The 15,384-nt window shown below is 56.2% G+C and overlaps 1 protein-coding gene across 1 annotated transcript in view; it reads left to right on the forward strand.

The window, feature by feature from the left end:
- Positions 1 to 6,841, forward strand: part of WASF2 (WASP family member 2) — a 28,273-nt gene extending 21,432 nt beyond the window's left edge. Inside the window, exons 5-9 of the mRNA XM_032202312.1 lie at positions 490 to 607; positions 1,753 to 1,883; positions 3,386 to 3,541; positions 5,244 to 5,764; positions 6,240 to 6,841. Coding sequence (XP_032058203.1) covers positions 490 to 607; positions 1,753 to 1,883; positions 3,386 to 3,541; positions 5,244 to 5,764; positions 6,240 to 6,397 — 1,084 coding nt within the window. The 3' untranslated portion in view covers positions 6,398 to 6,841. The remainder of the gene's footprint in view (positions 1 to 489; positions 608 to 1,752; positions 1,884 to 3,385; positions 3,542 to 5,243; positions 5,765 to 6,239) is intronic.
- Positions 6,842 to 15,384: the final 8,543 nt, after the last annotated feature.

The following is a 15,384-nucleotide window of genomic DNA, read 5'->3' on the forward strand; positions in this document are numbered from 1 at the left end:
GAGGCAGCTGTCTTCTGCCAGACGCGGCTGCACTGCAAAGTAGGAGAGTGTGTGTGTGCGTGCACGCGCGCTCATGAGTTTCAAGGACGCTGCCGGTCTGATTTAGGGTTCCTGGGCTGGGAAGAGCTTTTTTTCACACCAAAAATACAAGACAAACAAGTGGGAGTTGGAGTGAGAGACCTGCTGCTCTCCTGGCGGTTGTTCAGAGCGGCTGAGTTCTGCAGGTGCCGAAATCCAGAGTAATGGAGAGTTGGTGTGAGGGCGAAAGCGATGGCAAGTAGGAGAGCTGGGACGAGCGGTGGCTGCTGTGGGGCGGGGGGGTTGCTGCTTGTTTTGAAAAGGAGGACGGAGGCGAGAGCGGAGTGTTTGACCTTCTCACTGCAGATTTTTAAACTATTATCTGGGGTTGTGACTTGTGTTTTCTTTGGGCTTCAAACAAACGCGTGACTTGGCCCTTCTTTGTGTGTGTTTTTCCCTTCCCTCTTCTAGGGACGATGGCAAAGAGGCACTTAAATTCTACACGGATCCTTCGTATTTCTTTGACCTTTGGAAAGAGAAAATGCTGCAGGACACCAAGGATATTATGAAAGAAAAGCGGAAACACAGGGTGAGGAAATGGGAGATCTCTGCCAACAGAAGCATGTCAGGGTGGGAAAGGAGGTGGGAAGTGTTAATGAACCATGGACTCCAAAGTTGCTATCCAAAATTCAGGTTTGCTCTCTTAAGCTCTTCAGGGATCAATTCAGAGAAGTTTTTATCTGGTTTACTTTCATCCCTGTTAATTAAAAAAAGACAACAAAGATATCCTTAATCTGTTTTTCCAAATACCACCTTCTTTGTATGGTTATAATGGCTTAATTTGTAGTCTTCAAACATAGCGCTGGTGCAGTCAGTAGGGGAGAAAGTTGTATCGGTCTTTTTGGTACTTCTGACATCACACGGGGGTCTGTTCAGCATTGAAGTGGTGCAAATCCCACTGCCCCAACACCGTCGTTTCAGGTGCTGTAAAAAAATCTGCTGTGGGAGAGTAAAGATTGGCGAAAATATCCCTTCAGGAGTGCAAAAACAGGCCATAATGTTAAATTAGGGGCAATCAAGAGGCTTAGCAAAACCATCTGAGCTGAAAGCACCAGGTAGAGCTCCTGATTTGATTGCCAGAGGATTTGGACCCCTCTTCCCCAACACCGAACCCCACACCATAAAAGATTCAGTTTGAGCATACTTTATTTAGCTTTTTGAGCAACAGAAGTATTAAATATCCAAACAGATCGTGCTCCTTCTAAATCAAAATAACAAAGGAGGGAGCTGGGGCATGTCAGAACACAGAAAAGGAGCAGTTCTTTGTGGGCAGGCATCCACATTGCACACCCAAAGCACTTAACGCCAGCAAGGTGCTGGTGAGATTTGGCAGTCTTGATGCAGAGGCCAGAAGCTGAATTGATGAGGGGCAGCTGAGCTTTCCCTCTGCCCTCCAGGTGGTCATGCCAGGGTGTAACAATGGCATCATGTCTGGACTGCGCTAAGGAAACTGGATGCTGTTTTTTTGATGCTGTCTGCGCTCCGTCTCCTTTGTTTGGGAGGTCTTTGGAGCTTTCAGCAACCGGGAAAGTGAATGAAAAATCCTGGCCCTCTTTGAGAATGTATTTTCTTGAAACTGCTGCGTCTCCGTCCTATCCCTTCCTGTTCCCAGTGAGTTTAAAGCAAAAAGAAGGCTTTTGTTTGATCCCTCCTCCCTTTCCTTTCCTCCCGTAGAAAGAGAAAAAGGAGAATCCTAACCGAGGAAATGTGAATCCACGGAAAATTAAAACCCGGAAAGAAGAGTGGGAGAAGCTGAAAATGGGACAAGAATTTGTTGAGATAAAGGACAAACACGGTCCTGCTGGGTAAGCAAGTCTGGGGCTCTCTGCTCAGCTCCCCAGCGAGGGGGAGCAGGCGGGCGTTGTTGATTGTAATGCAGTGCACCCTGCTCTGCAGCTCCTCCAGATCTGCTACACAGCGTGGATCGATACCGCCACTAATCAGATTCTCCAAAGTAAATCCGTCTGCTGATTTAAAATTTGCTAAATAAATCAGGGAGCTACACGGTTGAAACAAGGTGGCAGGAACAGCTCCAGCAGCAGGTCTGCTCTCAGCTGCCTGCCCTGCGGGCACAGAGGTGTCGAAAGCTGCGGCTCCCCGGCCCGGCGCAGCGCCCTGCCCATCGCACCTAGCCTCTGGGCCTGACGCTGAGGAGCAGGGTGGCATCGTGGTAGTAGTGTGTGATTGCTTTGTTACATTTCACAAATGGCTCTTCACACCCCAAAGTTGAAGCGGGGGCAGTCCCCAGCCAAGTATTTTGAGCTGCAGATCTGTCTTTAGCTCTGCTGGCTTGGGAATTCATTTAACTTTTGACACCAGGCAGGCTGGAAGCAGCCCGCCTTCCCCACAATGCACTTCTCGCCTGCTTGCTCCTTGCAGCTTCCTTTCATATAAGAAAAATCTCTCTTTAAATCACACTCTCCAGCTAAAAATAAAACTTGCTTTTAGTTTAATAGGAGAGCAGGTTTGGTTTCTAGCAGAGGAATCGAGCAGCACAACAGCACCATTTTCTTGCTCCTCTGTTTTTTTGTGGGCATGCGTCCACGCGTTTGAATTCTTTTGTGGTTTGGAGCCCCCAGGAATTGGGGGGTTTCACCACCCCACCCCACGAGCTCACTGAAACTCGAACGTGAGCCTGGTCTCTTCCTTCAGCAATATTTCAGCTTTGGATGTTTGCTTTTAACAGCATCGCTGTTGGGTGTGCTTTCTGATAATCTATGCTCAAGCTTAATTTGTAATATATTTTAGTACCTCTTAGTTTTTGTCGCTGACGAGAGGCGCTGTAACTTGGAGTCTATCAAGTGCAAGCTGGTCAAAATGCACTCAGAAGTGTTTTTTTTTTCCCCTAGAATCAAATGTTAAGAAAAATATTTGGTTTTTTGTTCAATAAAATATACTCATGTGTTGTTCTGCTGCGTGGCAGCAGTAAATAAACATGAGAGCATCTAGCCAAAGAATTATGCAGAGTAAACTGTACGTGGCTCTTCATGTAGGATGCTCTGAGAAATAGACTTCTTTCTTTTAAATGTTGCTCTAAGGTTTTGTTTTGTGTATCCTGTTGTGGTGCTTGATAAGGTCCCACCTGAAGGCAGGTCCAACTGTGCTGTGAAAAGCCATTCCTGCTAGGAAACCTAATTTCTAAATCTTGCAGGTTGCTCCATCTACGTGGTTAATATCACTGCTGTCTGCTGGTTGAAAGCCGCGCAGCTGCGTGGCTGTAACCCTTCCAGGAGGCAAAGCGAGGGGGAAAATGACCTTTAGATGTTACCCTGCACTCCTAAACACGGCTCTTGCCTTGCTCCCTCAGGTACCCCTCTAACATGGTGTATCAGAACGGCAGCATCGGTTCCAACGAAAGCATGGACGTGAACTGCTACCCGCCACCGCCGCAGACTGACTCTATTGTGCCACCACCTCCTTCGTTCCCAGATGACAGCCTGCCTCCACCCCCGGTGGAATTTAGGTAAGCCTACGGGATCCCTTCTGTCACCGAGGAGTAGGAGGTGGTGTAAAAGGATGACATGAGACAGGCTGAGACAGTTCAGCATAACTTCCTAACGGGTGTTGTATGGGAACCAGGATGCTCCTGTCTGGAGGGGAAGCGCAACTGCAGGCAGGGACAGTGGCAGCTCAGCTCTGCAAATCCCAGCTGCCACTGTTGGTCCTGTACAGGAGGGCAGAACGGGCTTGGGAGAGAACTCGAGCAGACTCGTTTGGCCTTCTGAAAGACTGGGGTCCCACTCAGTGGTCTGGCTCTGCTGCATGCTTTGCTTCAGTCCCTTTTTTCCAGTTCAGTTGTTCCAGACTCGAGCTCCTGATAGAGCTTTGCAGAGAGCAGCTTCTTTCGCTTGTGGTTTTTCTTTCTTGTTGCCATTTGCCCTGTGATTTTTGACAAACGCGTGACGTGGGCACTGAAGATGTAGATGTAGTTAAATTTAAAGGACTCGGAACACGCCAGCCGACTTCTTCCTGGAGACTCCAGTGGAAGTTGAGGGCAGCTGCTTTGTACCAGATGAAATGGTGACTTCCAGTCACCTCTGGAGAGGAGAATTACGGTCCATCGGTGGCTTGAGACACACGGATTGAAACAAGAGAGTAGCTTTTTTTTTCCTTTAAGGCAGTAACAGTATGTCTGATAGACAGGACTGCGTTAGCTTGTCTCCATCTTATCCAAAGGCAACAGTGCTGCAGAAAAGGCTCTTCTGATGTGTCAAAGAGACCAAGCACTCCACTCTGCGGCATGTTCCTCTAGGGCAGAGCAGAAACGAGCTTTCAGATGAAGCTTAAGCTGCCTTGTGCGGTTGCTTAGATCTCTGCCTAGCCACGGAGATCTTCTCCTATCTGGTTTTGTTTTGGTGGTTTGTTTTTAAAGAATCCTGGGAGCGAGGTTTGATCTGCAGTAGCCTGTCATGGATCAGCGCTGTGCACTGCCAAAAATTGTGACATTTTCATGGCAAACGTACCAAACCTCTCCTGCCTTACAGTGCAACGAGATGTCGGATTAGGGCTTGCTTTACCCGTACACAGGACGTTAACAATATCTTCTGGGTAGAATTGTCTTCTGGTACAGCACAGCCACCATAAGTGGGAACTCGGTGTTTTCTTTAAGAGCACGTTGGGTCTCCACGTCCTCCTCTCCAGTCCCCGTGGCGAGCTCTGAGACGCGGTTGCTGCTCTCCAGCTCCGAGCCGTGGAATCCAGTGCAGAGATCTGTTCCTAGCAGGTGTTTGGAGCATATGCTGTGCTGGCACACCCACCAGTCCTTGTGCGATTTATCACGGTAGACATCCCTGCTTGATGTGTCATAAGGCTGACCTCAGCATGGAGGGGCAGTGGCTCGCGGTGCTGCAGCTCCTCAGCCAAGAGGCTGCTCGGAGCTCGGGTGTGACGCCCGGCCCCTGGCAGGGAGGTGAGATGGGACAGATGATGGCGTTCCTGCCAGTCCCCAGAAGCTCTCCTTTGTCCTCGTGGTGTTGGCCAAAAGAAACGCTGCAAGAAAACTAAACCCAAGGAGTGAGGTCTCGTGGAAGCAGCAGTTAAGCCCAGAGGTTAGGTTTTGTCCAGGCTGCAGCGAACACCCAGGATCTGCATTAACACCGAGACCGTGTGGTCTGACCTGGCCGCAGAGCTAACAGCCTCCTGTCTCTCTCCTTCTGTTGTGACAGCTATCCTGTAGACAACCAAAGAGGTTCTGGTTCTGGAGGGACCAAAAGATCCAGCCTGGTCAGCCCGAGTCACCCGCCGCCAGCTCCTCCCATCGGATCCCCCTCCGGGACCAGGCCGGGCTTTGCTCCCCCTCCGGCGCCACCTCCGCCACCACCGCCGATGGGGATCACGCCCCCGCCGCCCCCTCCCATGGGTTTCCCGTCCCCGGGGACCCCACCGCCCCCTTCGCCCCCTTCCTTCCCTCCTCACCCCGAGTTTGCAGCCCCTCCACCACCGCCGCCCCCTCCGGCGGTCGAATATGCCAGCGTGCTCCCACCTCCGCTCCCTCAGCCGGGCAGCGGCAGCGCGCCGCCTCCCCCACCACCACCACCACCCCCTGGCCCCCCACCGCTGTCTTCCAGTGGCCTGGATGGGCCCCCAGCACCACCTCCACCCTCGGACACCTCCGCCTCCAAGCCCAAATCATCCTTGCCTGCGGTTAGCGATGCCAGGAGCGACCTGCTTTCGGCTATCCGTCAAGGTAGGTTTTCGTTTCCATGCCCGCTTTCTCCACAGCCTGCAGAAGAACCCCCGGTGTCCTGAGAGGGAATTGGCTCACGAGCAGGGCTGGGACTGTCCTGCACCTTGGGGCTGGTCCCCTGTGGGTCCTCCTGGTGTGCCCACCCCGATGGCACCCTGCCTGGGTTGCATCCCCCTGCCTGTGCTTTGGAAATGGCCGTGTCGGGACTGGTGCGGTCCGGGTTTGCGGAGCAGAGTGCGTGGCAGCAGTGTGACCCTGCAGAGGAGCTCAGAAACCATTCCCTTGCCATTCCACCTGCACACCCAGCCTGTCTTGGCTGTCATTCACTATCAGTGTTATTCTACAGCGTGTCCAATGCTCGCTGGCACAGCACAGGCTGTCTTGCTCAGAGGACTGCGTCGCAGGACGGCTGCCTGGGAGCCTGCAGTGTGACCAAAGCCTTTTTTGATCCCCTCCGTTGGCTTTTTCCCAACAGGCTTCCAGCTCCGCAAGGTGGAAGAGCAGCGGGAGCAGGAGAAGCGGGACGTTGTGGGCAATGACGTGGCCACCATCCTGTCGCGCCGCATCGCTGTGGAGTACAGCGACTCCGAGGACGACTCTTCGGAGTTCGATGAGGACGAGTGGTCGGATTAACCACGGTCCTGCCCCCTCTGCTCCTTTCCTTCCTCGGGTTAACAACTTCCTAAAGAACCGGGTGGCCAAACCCGCCACCGTTTCCTTTTTCATCCCGTAACCAAAGATGTGCCAAGGGTTTTCAGACAACCACCAGCATGTCTCCCCTCTCCCTCCCCCTCCAGCTTTGGCAGGACTCTGTGCTCTTTGGGAAGCCTTTCCGAAAGGTCTCCTCGTGGACAGTGAGGATGGCGGCGCTGGGATTTAGCTGGAGGGAGCGTAACGGTTGCTTATTTAAGAGAGAGCTAAACCTCCAGATTCTCGATGCCACCAGGCAGAGCACATAAAACCCCTCCATCCTGAGGGATTTTTAAAGTAAAGATGGATGATCCTGTTGTGGCCACGCGGCCTTTCAGATGAAGGACATTTTCAGCTAGTTTTCTCATTGCAACAGCAGACAGTTGATCTAATGGCTCTTCCTTTCCAGTGAATACTGGTAGTGCTGCAAGAAAATGGGCTTTAAATGTCTGTTCTCTGCTGCATCCCGCTGTCAAATAATCAGTTTTTGGCAATAGTGCACAATTCTTTCCCCTCTGACCCCCCTCAGTATTTCCAGACTTCCCCCCCCCCGTGGGTGCGCTTCCTGGCTCTAGGGCTGCGGAGCGCATTGGGTGCAATGTGAGGAGGGGCTTGCTGGTTTTTTAAAAGCTGCCTTTACCTTCCTTAAATCTCCTGGGCTGTTTTGCCGAGCCTGCCAGCGGAGGCTTTGCACAGAGGGATGCAAAGCCCGAGCAGAAGGGTTGCTTGGCTTCCTGCTCCGGGGGGAGCAGAGCCGCTGCCCCGCTGAGCAGCGTCTGGGCGGTGGCAGCTCCGCGTTGCTGACCTCTCTTAAGAAAAAAAAAGAAGTGCCTAGAGCAGGGAGGTGGTGGGGGGAAGGTTCTCTGACCGCCAGGCACTTTGGCCTGTTCAGGGCAATGCTGCAGCCCCTTGGAAGAGGTGCTTTTCTGGTGCAGTGACCATGCATTTAAACAGGGACTTGAGTAGCAGAAAATGCTGGTGTTCCCCTTGCTTCCTCTTCCCTTCCACCGAAGGAAGGGAGTTTGTGTGCCTAAAAACATCCCGGGTGTGAACCTGAGTTGCCCGTTGGTTACATCACACCTACCCTACGTATTTTTCCCCACGTTTTGTTATTATAGTTAATTTTAAGAAAATGTTTCTTCTCCTGGCTAACCCTACAGATTCCCTGGCTGCTCACTACAGATACCGTACTGGCAGGGGGAGAGAACGGAGAACTTGAACTTGCTGACCTAGGTGTTACTGCTGTTTTATATTGCCTAGAATATATGCATATCTTGGAAATCCAGAAACCAGCCCCCCCAATGCTGCAGATGTGCTTTTTCTATGTTCATTTGGATGTGACTGTCTGCAAGGGGTTCCAAAGCCCTTCGGAGCTCCTGGGCCCAGCTGTTGTGGGGTTGGGACCAGCAGCACATCCCATTAAGACCAAATCTCCGACCTCTGTGCCTTTCTTAACTGTCAGGTATTTTGCCAACCTGTGCCTGTTTGCTCTTCTCCGGCTTGCCTCATTTAATGATGTTGCTGATACCCGGAATGCCAGGCCCAGCCCGAGGCTGCTAGGTTGCTGAAAATCCTTCTTGGGCTTTGATTGATGATTTCAGCTGTGCCACTGAGCCCTTACCGATTTCTCACGTGTGTTTGTACGTTTTTTTAATCTTTGACAGAGCAGATGAGGGCCTGGAGGATGGGTTTTATCCAGGGCGTGGGTCGAGCTGAGATCCAGCGTGACCCTGAGCACGGTCAGGAGAGATTTACAGGACCTCTGCGCCGCTCCGTTTTGTCAGCCAGTCAGCTGCAGAGCAGGATGCAAAGGGCACAGCCAGCGAGGCATCCCGGCGGGCTGGGAACATCTGAGCAGTGCTAGTTCCAGGTTCTGGAAGAGGGAACAAACCCCTCGAGTGCCAGTGAGCCGTTGTGCAGTGGAGGGACTTGGAAATGCAAACTGATTATTGCTGCAAGCTGGGGAAGGGGGGCTGGAGGAGAAGCGCTGCCGCTGTTTTTCTGCTCTTTTCTCTGAGCATCCTCCTCTGGCTTCTCTTGGAGACAGGTTCCTGGGGAAAACGGACCTTTAAGCTAACCCAGGCTGACAGCGTTATCACACAGGGAAGCGAGGAGCTCACAAATGCCAAACCTGGGTTAATTTTAAATTGCCTTAAGTAGACTCGGCCCCCGTCGGGCAAGGGGAGCGAGTCTTTCTGTCGCGTGAAATGCAGGGCAGTGCCATACTCCGTGCGACCCAGCTGGACGGGCTGGCAGGGCCGTGCCTCGGGGCGTTGGGGACAGGCTTGCCCCACGCTGCCTGTTGCACAAGGCTGCTGTGTGGGTGGGTGATCGGCACGGCCGCGGGTGGAGCCCGCTCCTCCGAGTGCCTCGCCTGCTTGCGGAGCCCTCCTGGCAGCGGGAGGGACGCTGCTTTGTCCGTGCAAGCCTGCTGTAACCGCGGCTGCTTGCAAACCTGCATCCCAAGGTGAGAAGCAAAACGGTTGAGATCCTAAGCAGAGGGAGTGTGGGCGAGCGGGAGGGCTCCTTTGTTTTGTTTGAAGGCTTTGACCATGAAAAGCTCCGGCACGGAGAGCCCTGAGAAACAACTGGTGTAAAGTGACCGTCTGAGAGTATCATTGCAAAATTGCAGAGCGCTGGGCCACCAAGCAAGCTTAATATTTCTTAAGCCAGTAGGGGAGGAGGAGAGGTGCCAAAAACAACCTTTGCAAGGCAGAGCAGCTGCGCTGTACTGCAGGGCTGCTGCCCCACATAGACCAAGGGCCTGCGCTCGACTCCCCTGCCATTTTTGCTGCTCATCGCTTAGCCCTTCCTTTCTTTCCGCATCAGGCTGGCGTAGACAGAGAGCCTCGAGCATTTCACAAAGCCAAAAAGCGAGAGCTGGCACACCCGATCCTCCCCTCTCTGCCTGCTGGGGGGGGGGGAAGGAAGCCCCCATCTTCCCATTTCAGCCCGACTCGTGTCCGCGGGGAGCCGCCGAGCCGGCGCAGCCATTTCGCCCGGCCGGGAGCCCTTTGCTGCGGGCGTGCACGTCGAGTTGGGGCAGGCCACAGCCTCCTCTCCTCCCCGGCGCCTCGCTGCTGGTTAAACATTCTCCCGGTGTCCTCGCCCGCAGTGCTTGGCTGCCGGCAGCCTCTCCCCCGCCACCCCTCCTTCGTGCTCGCAGGGAAAGCCTCGTCCCGGCTCCCCGGGCTCAGCCCGGAGCCTCATCTGCAGTCGGTGACCTTCACCGCTTTCTCCTCTCCTTATCAGACCCAAAGCACCAGACCAGATCGAGGGAAGGGGCTCCTGGAGGTCCCAGATGGCCGAGAAGCTGTGCGGAGTGTCATTTCAGGGAAAGGATATTTTCAGTCCGTGAACTTATTTAACGTGCCTCTCCTGGAAGCGCCTGCCCTTGGCATGCTCGGAGGGGAGCCCGCGCAGGGCAGGTGCTGCAGCTCTGGGTCAGGTTTCCTTGCTGTTGGATTTTGGGGGTGTTTTTTTTTTTTTTTTTCCTCTCTCTTTCGGTTTTAAACAAAGCCTTGAAGTGGGAAGTGGATCGAATGGTTTTTATTACTGTATTAACGTTCATTTTAATTCATTTCAGAAACTAACTCATTTCTCTTCCTGATTAGAATGTCTTAGAATTAGGCGAGCTGTAACCCTCCCGAAGTGCCTTATTTTCCTATATATGATATAAATATATTTATAAGAGTAATTATTCCACTTGTATTGTAGGGGTTTCTTGCTGAGCAGAGGATGGGGTGGGAGGAGGGACGGGGGCCGTGCCCTGAAAGCCCCCGGCCACGCCAGGAGGGTGTAGGACGGATACTCAGGGCGCAGGGCGTTACTCGCTTCAGACCAAAGGAGCTTCGGCGGCGAAACTCCGTTTAAAAACACAACAAAAAACCACCTCACGAGCAAAATCCTGTAGACTCGTTTGCTTCGGGTTTATTTTCACCCCTGCAAAGCAAAAGCTGGTGGCCAGGCCCTGCTGCCTGGGGTGCTGAGCTGCTGCCGGGGGGAGCGGAGCCGGGTCCGTACCTGCGCAGCCGGGCGCAGACTCGCTGCCTCCTGCTCTCCCGTGTCACGTCTGCCTGTACTTTTCTCTGTCGGTTGCCGTGTAAGCCAGGCTTTCCTGCTGCTTTTTTTTTTTTTTTTTTTTTTTTTTTTTTTTATAATCGGCTCAGTAACCCCCGGATGAAGATCCCAATTGCAATTTATTTTTTTTTTTGTAATGTACATGTAAAAAAAAAAAAAAAAACAAAAAAACACAAAGCAAAAAAACACAATTGTGATCCTTTTTTAAAACTGTAAACTTGATAAAAACCTTTCTATCCACTCGGTGCCTCCGTCTGTTACTGTGGGGGTGTGTGGGGAGCTGTGGGTGCTTCCTTAGCACGGGGAAAGGGGCTGGTCCTGGGCGCTGGGGCTGCTGCTGCTTGCCTGGCTCTTAATTTCTCCTGCCTGGGAGCGCGGCGGGGTGCCGGGCCACGTGAGTGCCCTGCAGGGCATCTCCCAGGACTGCTGGGCTGGAATTTGAGGAGCCTGGAGCGCTCGGCATTTCATCGAGGGCATCCAGGCTGCCGAAGGACACCGGGGCCGAGCTGCCTCCCCTAGGCCATCCCCGCAGAAATCCCCTCGAAATGCAGCCGGGACACGTTGGGGGGCACCGGGTGGGGGGAAAGAGCTGGCTCTGGGCAGCAGCAGCACCCAGGAAAAAGCCCAGAGGAGCTGCCGGCCTCGGCGTGCTCCCTGCTGCACAAAATGAGCCCCTGCTCCTGCTTGTGGAGAGCAGAGCCGCTGCGGCTGGGCTGGCAAGGGGCTGCCGCTGATTTTTTGCCTCCATTTCAGCAGCTCAAGGTCCCTGCTGCCATTAATCTCCCCAGCCAGAGCCGCGCTGGCTCGCAGCCCCGCTCTCAGGTGCGTTTTGTGGGCTCGGGGCGTGCCTGATTTTGGGGTGTGGGTCTTGCTGGTCGGGGGGGGCACAAAAAAAAGGATCCAGCCCTGCCTTCACCGTGGGCTGCGCCGTGCCAAATCCCCTTGGCTTCCAGGAGCCACCCGTGTGCTCGCGCTGCAGCGCTGCGCCTCTCCTGGCTGACAATAGTCCCTGGCTGCAAAACCTCATTAGATTAATTGGCCTTGCCAGCTTCTGAACAAGCAAGCCCTTTACTCGTGCTGGGGCGCCGAGGGCAGGGGAAGGAGGCATCTCCTGGGCCTCGTGCTGCGTGTCCCGGCTGTTGGCTCCATCTCGTGTCCGGGAGGAGCAGCCTGGGGACCCCGGCTCCTTTTTCCGTGCGCGTTTGGCTGCAGCCGGGGCCGCCTCGCTGCCTTTTGCTTTTCGGGGCCGCGTGCCAGCGCACCAAAGCACGCAGCCCCGTGCTTTTTGGGGGGTGCCAGCCCTCGCAAAAGTCATCTCCGCCTGCCTGCCGGGGGCGGTGGGAGCGCCGAGCTTTGTGCTGCTCCTCTGCAGGTACCTGGGGAGAGCTCCTGAAGATCGAGGAGCCTCCCATCGGCTGCAGCTCCCAGCCCGGGCTTTAGCTCGGCGCGGGGAGGAGAAGCCCAGCAGCGAGATTAATTGCGTGCTGGTGCTCTCGGAGCCCGAGCCCTTTCCGTGAGCAGCAGTTTCCTATGGCGGAGCTGCTCGCAGCTGGGGAGAGTCTCTCGGGCTCTGCTGTGCCTTGGCACTCCGGCCCTGGCCGGGGCGTTTGATGTGTTTGTGTCTGTCTGCCACGCAGCTCGGCACCGGCTCACAGCTGGCCGGGCTCCGGCTTCACAGGAGCCCCCTGTCTCCCAAGACCTATTTAATTTTCTCCTTCAAGGTGGTGTTAGCAACACCCAGAAGATGCTGCCGGCTGCCTTGGACGAGTGGGCTGTGTGTCCTTTCCACCACTGACGTCAGCTTCTCTCCCTTAATTCCCCCTCTGGGACCGAAGCGAGTGCAGGCGCTGCCAGCTCCGATCAGCGTTAACAGCCTGCTCTCCCCGCGTGTGGCAGCGCGCTGCCGTGCCAATGTCACCCCCGACTCGCGCTGCCTCCCTCCGCCAAGCAGCCCTGGGTGGTGGGAGAGCAGTCCCCTCGGCCAAGTCCCCGGGAAGGGCCCGCTGCCAGCAGAGAGTCCCCGCTCCTCGCACGTAGGTGTGCTGAGATGGCAGCTCAGCCCCTGTAGAAATGGCTGACTCCTTTCTCTCTCTTTCTGCCTCCTTTTTTTTTTTTTTTTTTTTTCCTTCCAATTTTTTATTTTTTTAATTTTTTTTTTTTTTTTTTCTCCTCTGCCTTTGCCGTTGCCTACGCGGTTGTGTGGGGAAGGCAATCGGCTCCCGTGCTGCGGATGGCTTTATCTGTAACTCTTCCATCTGCTCACAGCAGCTCGCAAATAACCACGGGGTGCCAGAGGAATTATGTATTTGGAGCTCAAGTTTCTGCAGGCTGGCAGGGCAGCGGCTCTGCGCCGGGCTCATCCGCTCCCACAAAGGCCAGCGCCTGCGTGCGGAGGGCTTAAAGCAGCCGGCGCGGGGCTGGGGCTGCGGCCAGGGCCAAATCCTGCTCCCCAGCGCCAAATTACGCTCCCCGTCACCATCCCCATCCCGGGGCGACTGAGACAAAGCCGCAGCTTCGAGCCAGAGAGGGAGCCCCGCTCGCTGCTCCCGGCACCCCGCGGCACCGCCAGGCAGCCCGGGGCTCGCGGGGCGATGCCGCCTCCGGCATCCGTGGCTACTGCAGGGAGGAAGAGGAGGCTGCGGGGCAGAAAGCAGGGCTGCCCCTAAACGGGAGGCTGCGGGGTGCGAGGCGGAAAGCAGGGTTCCCATGAGGGAGAGGCTGCGAGGGAGAAATCAGGGGTTCCCATGAGGGAGAGGCTGCTGGATATGAGACAGAAAGCAGGGTTCCCATAAAGGAGAAGCTGCTGGGTGCGAGGCAGAAAGCAGGCTTCCCATAAACAAGAGGCTGCGAGGCAGAAATCAGGGGTTTCCATCCATTCTGGGGGCTTTTTTTGTGTATGGTTTCCCACCCCAAGCAGCGCTCTCAGCTGGGCGAAGGCGTCCTCCCCCTGGGAAGCAGCCGATGCCTCCTGGGGCCAAGGCTCTGGTGGTGACCAGGACCGAGGCGCTGCAGCCCCTGCCCCCTGCAGCCCCTGCTCCTTCACCCCCTGCTCCTGCAGCCCCTTTCTCCTCCATCCCCTGCCCCCTGCCCCCTGCCGCCCTCGGCATTTGGCGAGGCGCTTACAGCGGGGCCGCGTCGTGTTCATTTCCTGCCTGCTCCCGCTTCCAAGGAAACAAAATCCCCCAAGCCAGGGCTGAGGTTTCTCATTTTAAATGGAACCCAGGCCAATAACCAGAGCTGCTCGGCCCCCTTTATGGCCTGCAGGTCCCAGCTCGGGGGGCCGGGGGCCGTGCTCCCCCCCCCAGCTGCGGCACGGGCAGTGCTCAGCTCAGTGGCAGGCAGGTCAGTTGGGTTTTGGGGTGCTGGGGGGGCTTTGGGGTAGCAGCAGCTCCCTCCCTCCTTCCTCCCAGCTGGTTACTGGGAGCACTGGTGCCCGCTGTCCTTGCTCCCAGCAAAGGCCACGAGCTTGGAGCCACCACCGAGCCTCACTGCTCCCCACAGGCTGGGGCTGGGGGGGCAAAACCCACGGCCCCACAGCACCCCGGACCCTTTGCTCCATGGCACGGGCAGGGTTTGGGGGTGAGGGGCTGCCCCGTGGCACAGGGGTGGCTGCGCAGCACTCGGGTGCCTCCTATAAATTGGACTCTATTTTTATAATTCCTTTTTGTGTCTTTTTCCACCAAAAAAGCGTGGCACAGGCTCTGTGCTGCCAGCTCCGTCCCCCGACGTCCTGGAGCACCCAGGGGTGGCTCTGGGTCCGCTCGGGTGCACACTGGGGGAGCGAAAAGCCCCAACCCAGACCCCGGCTTCCCCCCTTCCCACCCTCACCCCCGGCTCTCCCCATCCTACAGCAGGAGGGACTCCGCTGCAGGGACGAGCCCCAGCACCCGATTCCCACCCGGGGGGGGACCGAGGCCGCTTCTCGCCGCTTGCATCCCAATGGGACGATGCGGGTGGGATTTGGGGATTTGGGGATTTGGGGATTTGGGGATTTGGGGATCTGTCCCAGGGGAGGTGACGGGAGGGACCTGCAGGGCTCCCCGCCGCGGGGAGGTGGCTGTGAAGACGTCAGCAGGGCGAGCACGAGGCAGAGAAGAGCCGGGTGAGCTGCCGGGGGACGGTGACACGGGAAGAAATGGGGAGAAAGCGCCCGTGAGTCAGCGCGGCTGGGAACTGCGTGGTCCTTCACCACCAGGGGAGGTGGGGTTGGGAAAAATCCCCCAAAAAAAGGGACGGAGGAGTCCGTGGCCCACCCCAAGTGCACCCCTCGGGCATCTTCAACACCTGAGCTTTGCTCCTTTCCCCCCCCGGCTTAACCTCATGGGGGGCAAGGGGAGCCCCAAATTCCCCAGCCCCAGCCTGGCTGTCACCCCCCAGCACCCCACATCCCACCCATTTGGGGGTGCTCAGGGGCCTGGAGGAAACCTGCAGCTCCCCGGGACGGTGCTGGGCGGTGAGGGCAAGGGGCACGAGGCGCAGAGCCCCGTTCCCGGGGGGGGGGGGCGAGCTGCCCTAATTAACACCACGGTGATTAACCCTTATCAGCACCACCGCTGGGCACCCCGAGTTGTGTTCCAGTGCCCAAGCCAGGGGGGGGCATCAGCCCTCGCTCTGTTTGGGGCATTATTTCTGCCCTGGGGGGGGCTGCACGGCCGTGCCCCCCCTGCCCTCACCCTGGAGCTGCTTCGAGGCCGGGGACCTGGGTGCTGCCCCCCCCGGGGCAGGGATCCCGTTATCAGGATGTTTTGGGGGTGGGGGGGGGGCTGTCACTTGGGATTTCTTAATGGGGGTGCAGGGGACAAAGTGAGAAGGCCCTGCCTGGGCACGGGGGGGGGCACCAGCTCACCACC

The sequence above is a fragment of the Aythya fuligula genome, chromosome 23, assembly GCF_009819795.1.
Source record: "Aythya fuligula isolate bAytFul2 chromosome 23, bAytFul2.pri, whole genome shotgun sequence".
Lineage (NCBI taxonomy): Eukaryota > Metazoa > Chordata > Aves > Anseriformes > Anatidae > Aythya > Aythya fuligula.